The 16,001-nt window shown below is 39.6% G+C and overlaps 1 protein-coding gene across 1 annotated transcript; it reads right to left on the reverse strand.

Moving 5' to 3' along the window:
* Positions 1–2,366: 2,366 nt before the first annotated feature.
* On the reverse strand, positions 2,367–6,833 carry LOC127784690 (probable LRR receptor-like serine/threonine-protein kinase At1g53440). Its single transcript, XM_052312036.1, has 5 exons — positions 6,578–6,833; positions 6,261–6,483; positions 5,865–6,027; positions 5,520–5,705; positions 2,367–3,272 (listed from the first exon to the last, which is right to left on the reverse strand). Exons 1-5 carry the CDS (start codon positions 6,831–6,833, stop codon positions 2,367–2,369), a joined length of 1,734 nt encoding a protein of 577 aa, XP_052167996.1.
* Positions 6,834–16,001: the final 9,168 nt, after the last annotated feature.

Genomic DNA, 16,001 nt, shown 5'->3' on the forward strand with positions numbered 1-16,001 from the left:
GGTGGACTCAAGGGTATTTTTGACTTTGCACACTATTTCTATCTCATATTCTACATAAAAATATAGATTTTAAGACAAAAATTATGCTACAGGACACCTGAAATTTATGTAATTTGCTAGTAGACATAGAAAAAATGTGTCATATTTGAAACACACCATAGAAAATTGGCAATTTGCTAGGGGACACTTTTGGCTTAATTGGAGAGAGAAACTACTTGAAATAGATGAGAATACCCTTGGGACCATTGGCTTCAAACATTGTTGGAGAAAGGGGAATCCGGGTATCCCTTTCTCCTTATATTAAAGTATGATTGTGCCATGTCACTACGGTATAGGCTGTAAAATATTATCACTACTAAGAATTAGAGAAAAAGGAGGTAATGGAGTGTCATGTGGCCGACTCTTGCCCGGGCCCCGACACACCCCACTTCTCTTGTAGGTTTGACATTCTTCATGTAAAGAATAGTATGGAGACATACATGAGATATATTTGCAAGGTGTATCGAGGCCTGTTCCTGCCTAGGCCCCATCACACCTCATTTCTCTTGTGAGTTTTAGATTCTTGATGTAAAGAAGAGTGTCGAAATGTACAAGAGATATTTTTACAAGGTGTACCGAGGCCTACTCCTACCCGGGCCCCATCACACCCCACTTCTCCCATAGGTTCCACATTCTTCATGTAAAGAAGAGTGTGGAGACATACAGGAGATATATTTACAAGGTGTACCGAGGTCTGCTCCTGCCTAGGCCTGTCACACCCCACTTCTCCCGCCCCAAGGAAAAAAAGAGCGGCGGCTACTCTACCATGACGTGTGCAATCTATCTGAGTATAGATATACATACGTGGCAAGAGAAGCAAGCCCTAGCTAGCCCCGGCCCCGTTGACTGGGAGCCTAGGGCACTGTAAAAATTGTCTACCTTTAGTGCGGGGCTATCAAGAGAACAGTGACAAGACATAGCATAGGAGATACTGAGAAATTTAGAGCAGTGTACACCCTCCTTGAACTATAAAAAGGAGGGGTTTTATTACTGAAAAACGGTCGGAACCCAGTGAACCCTAGCTAATGCAGTTTATAACTTTAAAACATCCACATAGTACAGAAAAACACAGAAGTAGGGTTTTACGCTCCCGGGCAACCTGAACCTATATATATGTGCTGGTGTTTGTGTTCATTTGCGCACGTTTCACACGATCCAAACTCCTCCTCTACAAGCCCCCTGGTTGAATCTTCTTGGGGGGGGGGGGGTCTCCTCTCTTCCTTGTTGTTGGAGTAGCGATCTCCGACAAACATGGTGTTGGAGTGAAAATTTGGAAATTATACAACTCTAAGTTTATTAGATTTTGTTGGTAAAATATTGATATTAAGGCAGAAACTCCAAGCAGATGACCAATGAGCTAAAAAAAACAAAAGAATGGGTTACATTTTTTATATGCTCTCCTCTTATAGATAGGACGAAGAAAGAACAAAGTTTTCCGATCACTTACTTCTCATCCTTTTTATCAGTTTTTAATGCAAGATTCAATTTAGTCTTATATCTTCTTTCACATGCGAAAGACATGCTGTGTTGAAATCTAAATTTGTCATCACCCTGCAAGTATATTGCTAGTACACACCGTATTCCATCTTCACTCTAGTCTCAGGTCAGAAGCTTTTGGTCTAGGGGCATTCTCATCTTTTTGAAAATTTCTCTCGTCAATTAAACCAAAAATGTCCTGTAGCAAATTACCAGATTTTTAAGAATCTTTAGCCATGATACATTTTTCCGATGTCTATGAGCAAATTACACAAATTCTGAGTATCGTCTAGCAAAATGTACCATTTAATGTTTGCGGTGTCTAACAACGAATAACCATATTTTGGAAATGTCTTTCCCAAAGATCGACTTTTGTTGTGTTTAGGAGCTAAAACCGCAAAGTCAGAGTGTCCTGTAGCAAAATTTACATATGGATCGTACGAGAGTGGCAACTTCCTTATCCACTAAACCGTTTTAGAAACATATATAATTGGGATATGATTGCAAGGAGATCGTTTGGATGACTAATATAAGAAATAATAATTACACACACAAAACTAAATGTATAATTTTAGACTTTATTGATGTCACAATACTTATTTTACAAAGATATTCTCAACATGAAAATTTATTGAAGTCGAAATCTTCAATTACAAAGATATTCTAAAGACGAAAATCAGTAGTAGTTGTGAACTGTAAGACTGAGTTAGCAACTTACCTTTAACCATGCATGTAATTAATGAATTGAATCGATAAACAGAGAGAAAAGCAAGCCATGGATATTCTTCCGAATCCATCATCCAAGAACAGCCAACGAAGCCTCCGATGCAGTCACAGCGGCCAGCGGCCTGTCACCGCCACCGCTCTCGTTGCGGGCGAGGCTCGGCGGTGGCGTTGGAGCGGTGCTGTTCTCCCTTCTCATTTCCTCCGCCGATGGATAGCCTATTCGCCTTTATGATTTGAGACTTTGGGAAACAAGTATGTTGTGTCGGTCCAACTCTGTTGCGTGGGCCACTGAACTTTGACCCACCTTGGCCCCAAATATTTGGTGGGTCGATCCATGGGGTTTTGTTCCTGTTTTTCACAGGCTCATGTCCATCATCATCTGTACGAGGCCTCTCCTTCTCAGAACGTTTCTCCTTTTCTTTTTTGTCCTTGTCAGGATGCTGTTGATGCACATCTGTATCAGAACTCTCCTCCTGGGAGCATTTCTCCTTGTCAGGTTGCTGCCGATGCACATCGGTACCGGACCTCTCCTCCTCAGGTTGATGCTGGGTCGTCGCCGGCGGCGGGACGTGATGAACAACCTTGACAATCACCTTGTTCACGACTCTACTGACTTCCGGTGTCGTCGTCCGGAGAAAGGAGAGGATCCCGCCGGCCGCCGGTGCCACCTTTCTGACGAACAAAGCCCTGGTGATCTGGCTGGGATCGACGTCTTCGCTTACTCGAGTGCTCCGCACGATGATTGAGCTACTACTATCCCTTAACTGCGACGTCTGCTGTGAGCTCGAGTCTTCCTGCGCTGGCTCCTGCATTGTTACCGTGACGCCGACCGTGGATCGCGGCGGCAATACCCCCTTGGCTGGCTTTCTGAAGAATTTTTTGGGCCCTGTGTATGTCAGTAAATAGGCCACGTAGTCATGCGTCCAGTTGGTCAGTTGCAGTGAGCAAGCTGGCGCTGCCTCCTTTGGTTTAATGGGGAACTGAAGCTCTAGCGGCTCAATGCTGAGCAATTCATCCGACTCAGAATTCTCCTGCAAAATACGGGGATGAATACATTATAACCACATCAATGTTAATGCTAATATATATGTTCCTCAAAGCAGGGCCGTCCCGTCAAATTCGGGGGCCCTGTGCAAAGTTGAAGGATAAAAACTTAATTGATGATATAATATGAAAATAATTTATACTCCATAATATATTCCATAGCGAATGGCCTAAAATGATAATCCAAAATTAGGGATTACCGGATTAGAAATTAACAGAAAGAATTAGGTCAGGGGCGCGGCAGGCGTCAGGCAGCGACGGCGTTAGGCGGCACGACCGCGCGAGAGAGAGAGGTGAGGCGTCATTTACTCTCTCGTTCGTTGCGATTGGCAATTGGCGAGGTCCACAGTGGGAGGCGATTCAAGATTGCGAACCGACGCAACTGTGTGAACCGGCAAAGGTGTAATCGAAGCCAAAACGACAAGAAAAATAACAGATTTTCGGGACTATTTAGGCTACCAATTTACTTATTGAGTTTTATATCTAGTGTTGAAGTTTTGGACCTAAGGGACCCCTGAAAATTGGGGGCCCTGTGCGGACGCGCTGGCCGCGGACGGCCCTGCCTCAAAGTAACAAGTATCTTAGCTGTCTATATATATTTGTTTCCTAATTTAACTTGGTCCTGCACCGCATTACATACAATGATAAAAAAACAGAGCGACAGGGAACCTATCTATCTATCTATCTATCTTCTATCTATTATATACTAAAAGTCCATTAATCTTTCTATAAACGCTCCTAAACCGCCGTGTGACGTCCCTACAAACGCTCCTAAGTCGCCACATGGTATTTTATAATCTCACCGTTGATTTTCATTTAAATTAGTGGGCCCATAATTTTAGACCGGTAGATTAGATATATTTGTTATACTTCCTCCGTTTCACAATGTAAAATTTTCTAGCATTGCCCACATTCATATAGATGCTAATGAATCTAGACACATGTATGTTTAGATTCATTAATATCTATATGAATATGGGTAATGCTGAAAAGTTTTACATTGTGAAACAGAGGAAGTATAACAAAATTCGATAACCCGGATTATGTTATTGAATTATTGCATCAAGGACCATAATTTATAATAATTTAATAATATTAGATAATTTAATAATTTTGTTTTATATTAATTGTTGAATACTAAAAGTCCATTGAACTTTCTTAAAACGCTCTTACACTGCCACGTGCCAATCCATAAAACGCTCTCAAGTTACCACGTGACGCTAATAAAATCCATCCCTCAATTTTTACTTAATTCAGTGGGTCCAATATTTTTAGCTGTCCAACTTAATTGAGATTAAAATAACCTAGCGCCGCCGGAACCGCGGCTAAGGGCCGCACGGAGGGAAGCTTCCCTAGGGCGTCACCGTAGTCATCCTGCTCTTGCTCGTATGTCCCGTCATGGCTGATGATTAAGGGGGTGTTTAGATCCAGGGGTGTAAAGTTTTGGCGTGTCACATCGGGTATTATATAGGGTGTCGCATGGGGTGTTTGGGCACTAATAAAAAAACTAATTACAAAATTCGTTAGTAAACCGCGAGACGAATTTATAAGTCTAATTATTCCGTCATTAGCAAATGTTTACTGTAGCACCACATTGTCAAATCATGGAGCAATTAGGCTTAAAAGATTCGACTCGCAAATTAGTCGCAATATGTGCAATTAGTTATTTTTTGGCCGATATTTATTATTTCATTCAGGTGTTCAAACATCTGATGTGAACATGGTGTAAAGTTTTGGCATAGAATCTAAACATGGCCTAATTCACTTTTGGCTTTTCAATTTTGTTATTCACATGTACGTACTACTCTGTCCCAGAAAAAGACAAACTCTAGCTACGAATCTGGACAAAACACCTTACTTTTACTTTTGTTGACATGTTTTCTGAAGAAAATAAGTCTACCATCTTTTCAAATCAAATGATGAAGAATATTACAAATAATTGCTTATAAATATTATTTAAATATGATATAATATAAAGCTAATGGGTTTGGAGAATTATAAAATCAATTAATGCCGATGAAAAAAAATTATGAAGAAATCGTGGCATAACACAAATATGATATACTATAAAGCTAATAGGTTAGAGAATTATAAAAGCAATTAAGGCCGATGAAAAAAATTTATAGAGAAATCGTGGCAGATGTTTGCTTCTATAAGTGTCTCAAATTTAGCATACGATGCATGTCCGCGCAAATGCGTGGGCTATCTTCTAGTTATATAATTAACAAGCTAACCTTCTGATCCATTACTTCTGTCTCTTTCAGTTGTCTGACGATATCCCCCACTGAAGGCCTTTTCGATCTGTCACTATTGACACATTTTGTTGCTATTTTGATGCATGTCTTCACTTGATTGCAATCTACTTCCAACGATGTGCAGCCCCATTTTTTCTGTGGCCTCTTCCTCCAGTTTTCACGTATCTACAAAGTTGCAAGTTAATGATAACCTGTAGGTATATACACTGCTTGCATTGACATGCTGAAAGCATGTGAAACTCATCTTTACGCAAAATTTGTCAAAAGTTCAGATGAGTCTCGACACACATGCAAAGCAAATTAAGAAAACAAAAGTTCTCTCACATTATTAGCAAACGCCTCGGCGGACGATTCTTCGTCCGTAAACTGGGACGGAGAGAATTCCGTATCTCCTGCCACCATGTGTATTATTATAACTCCCAGACTGAAGGTGTCAAATTTACGTGACACTAAGCCACCATATACATATTCTGGTGGCAAGTATCCCCTGCATTATATTGTAAATGATACAGATGATTGATTAATTAGATCACACTTGAGAGCTACCTGTAGGCTAAAACCGTCGGAAAAAATACATTATTATACCAGCAGAAATCATATTCCTGTAAGTGGACCGAAATCATATACCAGCAGAAATCATATTCCTATCGATAGGGAGTACCAATAGAAAAATCACTACGGAGAAATTCAACTGAAACTACACGAGCAATTATGCTTTACCTTGATCCAATGGGAACGGTTGCCAGTCCAGTTCGGTCAAGGAGTCCGGACAAACCAAAATCTGCAAGTTTTGGCACCATATCCTTATCAAGTAATATATTTTCAGGTTTTAGGTCAAAATGATAAACAGGTTTCTCTGTTTCCTCATGAAGGTATTTCAAGCCCTCACATATCCCCTTAATTATTTTGTAGCGCATGTACCAATCGAGTCCATCATGTTCATCTGCAAAAATTAGAAAGAAACATCGGACCATGGACATTAAGGATGCATGGAATTATACAATAAATAACATCTTTGACAGGAAGCACAGTTGTACCTGAAATGTACTTGCTAAGATTTCCATTTGGCATGTACTCTAAACAGAGCGCTCTACACGGCTCTAGAGCAACTATATCATTGCCATTAACCTCTACCACCACTTCCTGTGTTTCATTGCAGAAACCCACCAGCCGTACAATATTTCGATGCTTGAGCCTCGTAAGGTTTTCGAATTCTGTCCAAAATTGATTTTCATCGATTCCTATGCAGTTATGAATTTTCTTCACAGCAACCTCTTCCCCATTCATGAGCATTCCCTGATAGACATCTCTGGTTAATACATAGTGCCCCTCTTGCACATAGTAGTATGTAGTATGTACTCCCCTCGGTTTTTAAATATGATGCCATTGAATATTGAAATCTGGTCATTACGTTACATAATTATAATTTATTTTGTTGTGACTTGGTTTATTATTAAAAGTACATCAAAGATAATTTACACATTTGCAAGTTTACAGGAAATTTTTGAATAAGACAAATGATCAGACATATGTCCAAAAGTCAGCACCAAACCATGAGGGAGTAGTATAATTATACGCTCCATCCATTTTTTACTCAATTTTAGTACCAATAACAATCGTTCTATACGTATGCACAAAAGAAAAAACAAATCCAATGTCGATCTGTTGACCTCATTCATTATATGTTGGAAAACGATTCACTAAGTATTTGTGAGGGGAGTAGAATTTATTTTGCGAGGGAAAACAAGGAAGAAAAGATGAAAAATTAACTGATATTGAGAAAGCTAATTTTGAATAGGAAACAGTAAGTTTTCGCTATGGCTCCAATGGGTTCCGTTCCCTTAAACCATGCCACTGTATGTGAGTTATCGGTTCATTCTTCAACCGGCACATGGTCAGAGTTCAACATGGTTTCACGTTCTATTTGTAATGTTGTCATTTTTTTTTCTGGTTTGGCTGAGCTTCTCTGGATTCTCTGTAGATTCAAGCCCATGGATCTATATCAACAGGGGTCTAAGTTGTGGCTTTGATATTACCTTTTCTTACTTTACATGAAAGAGTGAGCTTCGTATTATCGCTTTGAACCATTAGTGCTACCATATTCTATGGTAGTGGCATTGAGATATGGATTCAAACATGGTGTTTGAATTAACCTATATTTTGAGATATAGACTTGCCTTTTTATTTATTTATTTATTTTTTTAGAGAAGGGTATTTTTTTTACCCGGCCTCTACATCCAACCGGATATATACGGTCATTGAAATAAGGAGCTTAGCTCCGCAAACAACCCAATCTGAAATTCGCTCCATAGGAGATTTGAACTCAGGACCTTAGGGTACGACTCAAGTCACTGTAACCTTTCACGGCTTGCCTTTTTTTTTTATAAGGTTAATTGGTGTGAACTAACTAGATACACATAATATAAGATATATACACAAACAAATCATGATATAAGCTTGAGTTAGTTGCATATTGAAGATATTTAATTGGAACTTTCTCACGTCATTATAGTATATATATAGGTAGGAAAATTTAGTACGGATACACACGCACCATCCCATACAGTAAAATAGTGGTGGGGTAGGTTAGCTAATAATCTGGCAGGGTCTTATAATACCTTGAAAACAACTCCAAAAGAACCACTCCCGAGTACTTCACCGAAATCTTTCGTAATTTTCTCTATTGTCTGGAATGACAGTTCCTTTGGTCCATCACTTGTGTGGCTTAATTTGTTCCCCATGATATATATATCTTCTGGTGCATAAATCAATTTCCACGATCAATTCAAAGAAAATAGTCCTTTTCGCATGGAAAGGAGCATTTCATGAGATTTGAGAACAGAAATATAGAAATATATACCTGGAGAAGGGCCTGTGGTCAATGTGGCCAAGAAGTAGTCCGTGAGATTTCCCTGGAAGCGAAGAGATTTAGAACGAACATTTTGCTTCAATAATTATTTGCACAAATCTATTATTAGGCATTGTTCGTTTAATTAATCCCTCTCACAAGCGGATTGAGAGGGATTTGAAGGAGATTTGGAATTATTCCCCCTCAATCCCCTCCATTCCCCCTCACCTGGGGATTAAACGACTAAGGCCTTAGAGATTTGCTGTTGGATTAATCTTCGCACGAATTATCTAACAAATTACTTAAAATGTCATGACATTTTTTTCCACAATTAGTATATATACTACTTAGATATACTATTCATACTATAGTGAACTTTATTAGTATAGAGTGAATTTGAATCGTTGGATCAATACGATCTACTACTTGTAGTAGTAGTATGGTGTGGTGTACCGTAACGTAAAGAAACTCATAAGCTAAAACCTCTCCATCCTGGAATACGTACGTGAGTTTTCCGCGCGAGTTGATTGAATAATCGATTCTCACAAGAAATAAACCTGTCAGGTTACGTACGTTCTAAAGGAGATGCCCATGTTTACACGCACAACAAAACTTTGTTTGAAACAAATAGTACAAGTATATAACAGGGCTTAGCTAACCTCGATCGCCAAATGGATTAATTCCAGGGCATGCAGATGGCGGTAGCTTGACGAGCTATAGTAGTATATGCTACCTACAGAGTAGACGGACTCTCAGCAAGAAAATGAGCGATCCATCTAGATCCCTTCTAATTGAGGATCGATCGATCTGCGCAAGGGTCTGATGAGTTCTTATATGCAAGGTGTACAGATCTACGAATCGAAAATTCACCCATGCGTCCTTAAGGTTTCACCTTATCCTCTTCATATCCCTGATGTTTGTCCAATCCTTCATATGCACATGAGTTTTTGTTTTGATCCCCTCGATACACATTTTGTTACGTTAGTTGACTAGAGTTGATTGTTTATACTTTTAGAAATGACAATATTGCCTTTCACATAATCCAAATGAAATTAATTTTTAGTTATAAAGAAAAAAAGTAAAGGATATATTACAACATAATTGAAACTTCAAAATTTTAGAAACTTTGCTTCAAGTTTGAAAGGTAATATTTGAGTGAATTTTAATTGAAATTTAAATACCACGGATTTCCCCATTCTATTTATTCGAATTTATCAATCTCTATTTCCATTATATCCATATATTCTTGTGTTTTTCTCCAAAATTTAAATTTTTAATTTTCTTTCAAAATTCAAGGGTACATTTTTAGTAAATTGTGCATTTTGGCATACTATAATATTTTCCTCATTTTGATTCTTTTAGTGGATCATTTACTGTTAGGAACTAGGGGCAATATAAATCGAACATAAAGAATACGCACGTAGGTGATAATTATAGAAAACTCCGGGGGTATCTATGAGATGGAGCAAAACGAGAATGTGCAAGGGATTGGGTGAAAACTTAAATGCATACAAAGAATTTTCTTATAAGTGAAAAAATATAGTAAATAATAAGACCAATAAAACTTGGTCACTGAAAAGAGAACTTTTAATATATCAAGTCCAGCTTTTGGCGATGGGTCAACCCTCTACCATGTGCGATGTAATGCAAGCACCTGCAACAAGATTAAAAGCTTACTTAAAATAAATTAATGTTCCTCCAACAAAATATATACTGACATGCATGTGAACAGTGCCATTGACCTTACGAAAGTTCGGAGCTGATCGATGCGTTCGTCTTGAAATTATCGATGCACAATTAACAATACTCTTAGGTACTCCTAGTTAGTTAATTTTAAAATGCCCCGCAAAAAAGAAAGTTAATTTTAAAATGAACAGATCTAATATGATTATTAAATTAAATAAATAAATGAGAGCAGTAGTACTGCACTTCGAACGCGCCTGTAGACGCGTTACAGGCGCTTGATGTCGGTAGTCGACCAGCAGGTCATGTTTGGTTGGAATAATTAACTATATTTGGCACTGGCGAGTGGCGAAGTAAGAGTTCTGTTACAATACTGAATATATATACAGAGGTTCAGAGGTCAGCGTAGTTTTCTGGGTGTAAAGTTTCTAAAGTATACGGACACACATTTAAAATATTAAATATAAACTAATAATAAAATAAATTACAGATTCCACATGTACACTGCGAAAATACGGACACACATTTAATGTTATAATAATGATTATAGTTTACTAGGAAAATACCCATGCGTTGTGATAGAAACATAATCACTATATATTTAATTTATTATATAAATTAATCACGAAATTGAACATGTAACATAATCATATCATACAAACTACCATTACTAGAGAAACCATAACCACATTAGTCCTAGTTTGAATAGGAACTGGGACTAAACATCTTTTTTTCCCCCGATTTAAAACCACAACAGGACTAGACGATCTTTAGTCCAACACCAACCAAGACTAAAGATCATTTTCAGTCCCGGTTCTAAAAATCGTTAGGCCGGTGTCATGCCCCCATTATCTTTAGTCCCGATTGGTAACAAAAACCCAAACTAAAGATCAATATTTAGTCCCCATTGCTCATACCTACCGGGACAAAAGAAAAAATCAGAACACGTCCCGCCTCGTCCTACCCGCCTGCACGTCCTTATCCTTGTCCTCCCTGCGTGCCCCTTATCTCCACAACTCCACGCCTCCTCCAGTCCTCCACAACTCCTCCCCCTCCCCTCTCTCCATCCCTCTCCTCCCCCTCCGATGACGGCGGCAGCGGCCTGTGCACGTAGGGGCCATCGGTGGCGGCAGCCCGCATGGCGGGGGTGGCGACGGCGGGGACGGGAGGCAGTCATTCCACCGTGGGCCCTTCTCTTCCTCCCCCTCCCCTCTTTCCCTCTCTGGTGGCATGTGGGGCGTCGGCGGCGTGCGGGGATGATTTTTAGATGCGATGTAAATTTTTGGAGATTTTGTGATGTCAATTTGTGGATGGTTTTGTAATGTTAATTTGAGGGTGAATAGCTAATATGGTCTCTGAAGTTTCGCTTTGGACTCAATTTAGTCCTTGAGGTTTCAAATCGTCCAAACAAGTCCTCTAAATTAATTGTTTGGGTTAATACAGTCCTTGGACCCACAAAAAGTGTCACGTGAGCATGCTTAGTCATTCTCGCATGCAGCGGTATGAATGAAATGACCATTCTACCCTTATATACCATATAGAAAAGAAAGAAAAAAAGAAGATAAATGTTTCACACGTATATGATCATTTTAGAATTGTTAGCTACGATTGCTGCAGTAAGCATTGATCGTATAAATTCCTTTGTCGGCCACTCTCCGCTACGCTCCGGCCCAGTCTCCGGCAGGGCCTCCACTTTGCTCCGTAGAAGCTGCCCTTTATTAATTGCAAATAAATTTGGATCACAACTCAACAAAAACATCATAGAAATGGCATGACACCGCATCTTCTTTAGCCATCCGTCGGTGTAAATGGTTAACTCGGGCTGTGCTCCTGTCCGTCCGTCTGGGTACACTACTACAGATAAGGTTTTTCGATGCGTCCTGAGAACCATCTTTCCATGTGGTTGTGCCAACCGCATGGACGAAATCGTCTGTAAAAATCACCCTTTTTGCATGCGGCCGGCGCAACAACATGCGAAAATCCTATTTTCGCATGCGGTCGCTTATACCGGCCGCATGCGAAAATAAATTGAGCAAACAAAAAAAAATAAAATCAAAAAAACCCCAAACCAAACCCTAGCCAGCCACCGGAGCGCCGCATCCATGCCGCACGCCATCGCCGGCGGCGGATCTGTCGCCCCCGCCGCCCCGCGTCGTCGTCGACGGCGGATCCGTCGCCCCCGCCGCCCAGCGTCGTCACCGGCGGCGGATCCATCGCCCCCGCCACGCATCATTGTCACCGGTACCGAATCCGTCGGCGGCGGCATCGGATCCGTCGCCCCCGCCGCAGCCGTCGTCGTTGTCGGCCGCCGAGCCGAGGTTGCCAAGCCGCCGCCGCGACCCCGCTGCGCGCCCGCCGCCGCCGTAGCCGCTCCCGCCGCCCGCCGTCGCTGCTCCCGCCGTCCACCGTCGCCGCTCCCACCGCGGCCGTCGTTGTTGTCGGCCGCCGAGCCGAGGTCGCCGAGCTGCCGCTGCCCGCTCCCGACGCCTCCTCCTCACCGCGGCGCTCGCCGCCTCCTCCTCGCCGTGGTGCCCGCAGCCTGCTCCCGGTGCCTGCTCCTCGGTCGCGCCGCTCGCTGCCCGCTGCTCGACGCCGCCCGCCGCCCGCTGCTCGGCGCCCCCTCCTTGGCCACGCGCAGAGGAGAGAAAGAGAGAGATGAAGAGGAAGAGAGTGAGAGAGAGGAAGAGAAAGAAAAAGAGAGGGGTGAGGATATCTGAGAGAGGAGAGAGAGAGGAGAAGAGGAGAGATGAAAATTTTTGAAGTGATGAGGAGGGAAAAAACTAAAAAAACTGTTGATATTTTTGCATGCGGACCACTTAAGGCTCCTTAAGTGGTCCGCATGTAAGAATAATCATTAAAAAATTAATTTAAAAATGTGAGAACTTCGAATCAAATTTTATGGTCTTAAATAAACTCATATGAAAAACTTGCCAAAAATAAAGTTGTAGAAGTCGTTGAGATCTACCAATTTTCTTGAGATCTACCAATTTTCTGTTGAGTTTGATTGAACTATATAAAATTTGAATTTTAAAATATAAGAAATTTAAATAACTTTTTAGATAGTAAATGATTTCAAATGGAAAAGTTGTTAAGAACAAAGCTGTATAACTTATCAAGATCTACAACTTTTGTATTGGTCATTTTTCTACATGACTTTGTTTGAACAATGTGAATTTGAATTTCAAATATAACAACTTCAAACAACATTTTCAGATACTAAATGATTTCAACTGAAAAAATCATCAATAACAAATTGGTGTAACTCATCAATATCTATAACTTTTATTTTGGTTATTTATTCATCTGATAAAGTGATTTGTAAGATTGTTCACAAAATGTACATATCTATTATATAGTTTTATAAACTATAAGAGAGAGATGTAAATTTTGTGAAAATGTTAGTATCACTTTCTCAAATGAAGAAATGACCAAAATAGAAGTTATAGATCTTGATGAGTTATACAAAAACTTTGTTGTTGTTGACTTTTTCAGCTGAAACCGTTTACTGCTTCAAAATATTATTTGAAGATTTGAAATTTAAATTTTAAATTGATAAAACAAAGTCACAAGAAAAAATGGCCAAAATAATAGCAGTAAGAACACAATAACATGATAGAGCATGATTTTAGAAACATAGGAAAAAGAATCATCCAATTTGAAGTTCGTATGAGTGAGATACACTAGTTTCAAATTTTCAAATTTTTCAAATTTTATTTTCGCATGCTGACGCTTAAGTGAGCCACATGGAAAAATCAATTTTTCCATGCGGGCGCTTAAGTGAGCCGTTGCATGCGGACTTCTTAAGAGACCCGTATGGGAAAATTGATTTTTCCATACGGGCTTCTTAAGGAGCCGTCTGCGAAAATTCCACGCGATTTTTGCAGGTGCCACTAGTTATGATCTGTTTGTAAAAATTATGGGGTCTCGTACAGAAAAATCACTTTTGTAGTAGTGGTAATAGAGTACTTTTCTTTGTAAATTTTTTTTCACAGGCTTAAAAAAATTCGTAGAAAATTGAATTTAAGGATATATTGACATGGTGACAACGTTTGGCCTCAACGGCAGACTTTGCCGTTACTTCCATCTCACCCACCCGTTCAGCAATCAACGGCTACACTGCATGTATAACCCTACCAGAGTGATTAATGTAGCAGCTAACTAATCCAGGTCTACCAGAGTAATTCAACAAGGCAAAGTCCAACGTCGTCTTTGATTTCACATAATCATTTTTAGTGTTTTTCGACAATATATTCACTCTATATTGATGCTTCATATTTATCCAAAAAACAATTAATTTCTTACACTATAAATTATAGACATTATAGTAAAAGAAATATAGACTTTTACACACTAATTACACAATAACTTTCAAAACTTATGCCAAAGAACCAAGATAGAGGCAATTCATTACCTACTTGAAATAGGAAAAGAAACATACTTAAAAAATAATCTTTCGGTGATTTTGGTTTACATGTATATATGTTCATAGTATGTGGAGTTATGGTGTGTGGGTCATTTTGCCGGGCTATGGTGTACGCCTATCCATTTATATGGATGGGTATGCATAAATTTATATAAGCACCCATATTTGTACTTTGTTACGCGAAAGAAAAGTTTAAAATCAAGTAAAAAAATATCGTATTTGTAGAAAACCGTACTCACTTACGCGAGAAATTTGGTAGTACCGGTTTTTTAGCACTGAGTCAAGTCTAGATGTTTTTTTTTCCTGCGTGCTCTTTGTCGCCCGAGATTTTGTTTGGTGATTTTTTTCTCAAGTGAAACACCTTATTCTCTCTGTAGTACATTGCTGCTAATTAACACTTTTGTATGGCTCATGCACGCAGCCATTGATGGTTGAATCGGTGGATGAGATAGAAGCAACGGCAAGGTTTGCCTTTGAAGCCAAAGGCAGACGATGGGGACCCTCGGTGAGAGACAACATATATGTAATCTTACGGTATTCCCTTTAAAATGGCACGGTAACAACTTTTCATGACTACGTTTTTCTTTTGGCATTTGGTCCTTCACAATATATATAATACTATATAGGCCATCACCGAGCACACTTCCCCTGGATGATGATGCTACCTCCGTCCAAATTAGTGGTTGCTTTGACTTTTTCTTACAAACGTTTAACCATTCGTCTTATTTGAAAAATTAGTGTAAATATAAAAAATTGATAAGTTATACTTTAAGTACTTTTAATAATAAAGCAAGTCACAAATAAAATAAATAATAATTCTATAATATTTTGAATAAAACGAATAATTAAATTTTTTTAAAAAAATTAAAGCGATAAGTATTTTGGAACGGAGGTAGTAATTAATTAATGTTTGATCTTGAAAGATGGTAATTAATGTTTGATCTCGAGAGATGGTCTGCAATTAATGTTCGAAGGTCACAATAGGAGCGCAGCAACTTCGAACTTTCTGTAGGTCAATGGTGAGACGGTACATGTGCACATCTTGAGTTATCATATTGACCGATGACCCACAACTTAACCTGGTCATTTTTTTTAGAGCAAGAAAAACTTGACCTCAAGCTACTAGTATCCATGTGTATCCCAGCAGTTCATTCGGTTCAAACATCTTCACCTTACGAAGGGCTCCGACCTCAAGAAAGAAAGGAGAGAGAGAGAGATCTCTCATTTTCTTGCTGACTGTTCCCGGATCATCTTGTCAGCATCCTTACCGGCTCGCTGGCCTTCGATCTGGACGCTCCAGGTTAGTCTTCCAGGCTCTCTATATTAATTTGCTTAATTGTTTTGGCAGAAACAAAACGATTGTACGATTCAAATTCAGAGGAAAACCTTGCCCATATATATATGTGGCATGTGTGCTTTGTAAGGTCTGTAGTACCGGAAGAATTTGGTCAAACAGGAAAATTTTCCCAGTAAATTTTTGATGAAATGGATACATGAACTCTAATCT

Source organism: Oryza glaberrima, chromosome 9, assembly GCF_000147395.1.
Source record: "Oryza glaberrima chromosome 9, OglaRS2, whole genome shotgun sequence".
NCBI classification, from domain to species: Eukaryota; Viridiplantae; Streptophyta; class Magnoliopsida; order Poales; family Poaceae; genus Oryza; species Oryza glaberrima.

What these genes read in the sequence shown, in the direction of transcription:
- LOC127784690 (XM_052312036.1), bottom strand. Translation starts at nt 6,833, where the DNA reads ATGCTCATGAATGGGGAAGAGGTTGCTGTGAAGAAAATTCATAACTGC. An exon ending in TCTTAGCAAGTACATTTCAG is followed by an intron (nt 6,484 to 6,577) that starts GTACAACTGTGC and finishes TAATTTTTGCAG; the next exon opens with ATGAACATGATGGACTCGAT. An exon ending in CAGAAGTAATGGATCAGAAG is followed by an intron (nt 3,273 to 5,519) that starts GTTAGCTTGTTA and finishes CGTATTTTGCAG; the next exon opens with GAGAATTCTGAGTCGGATGA.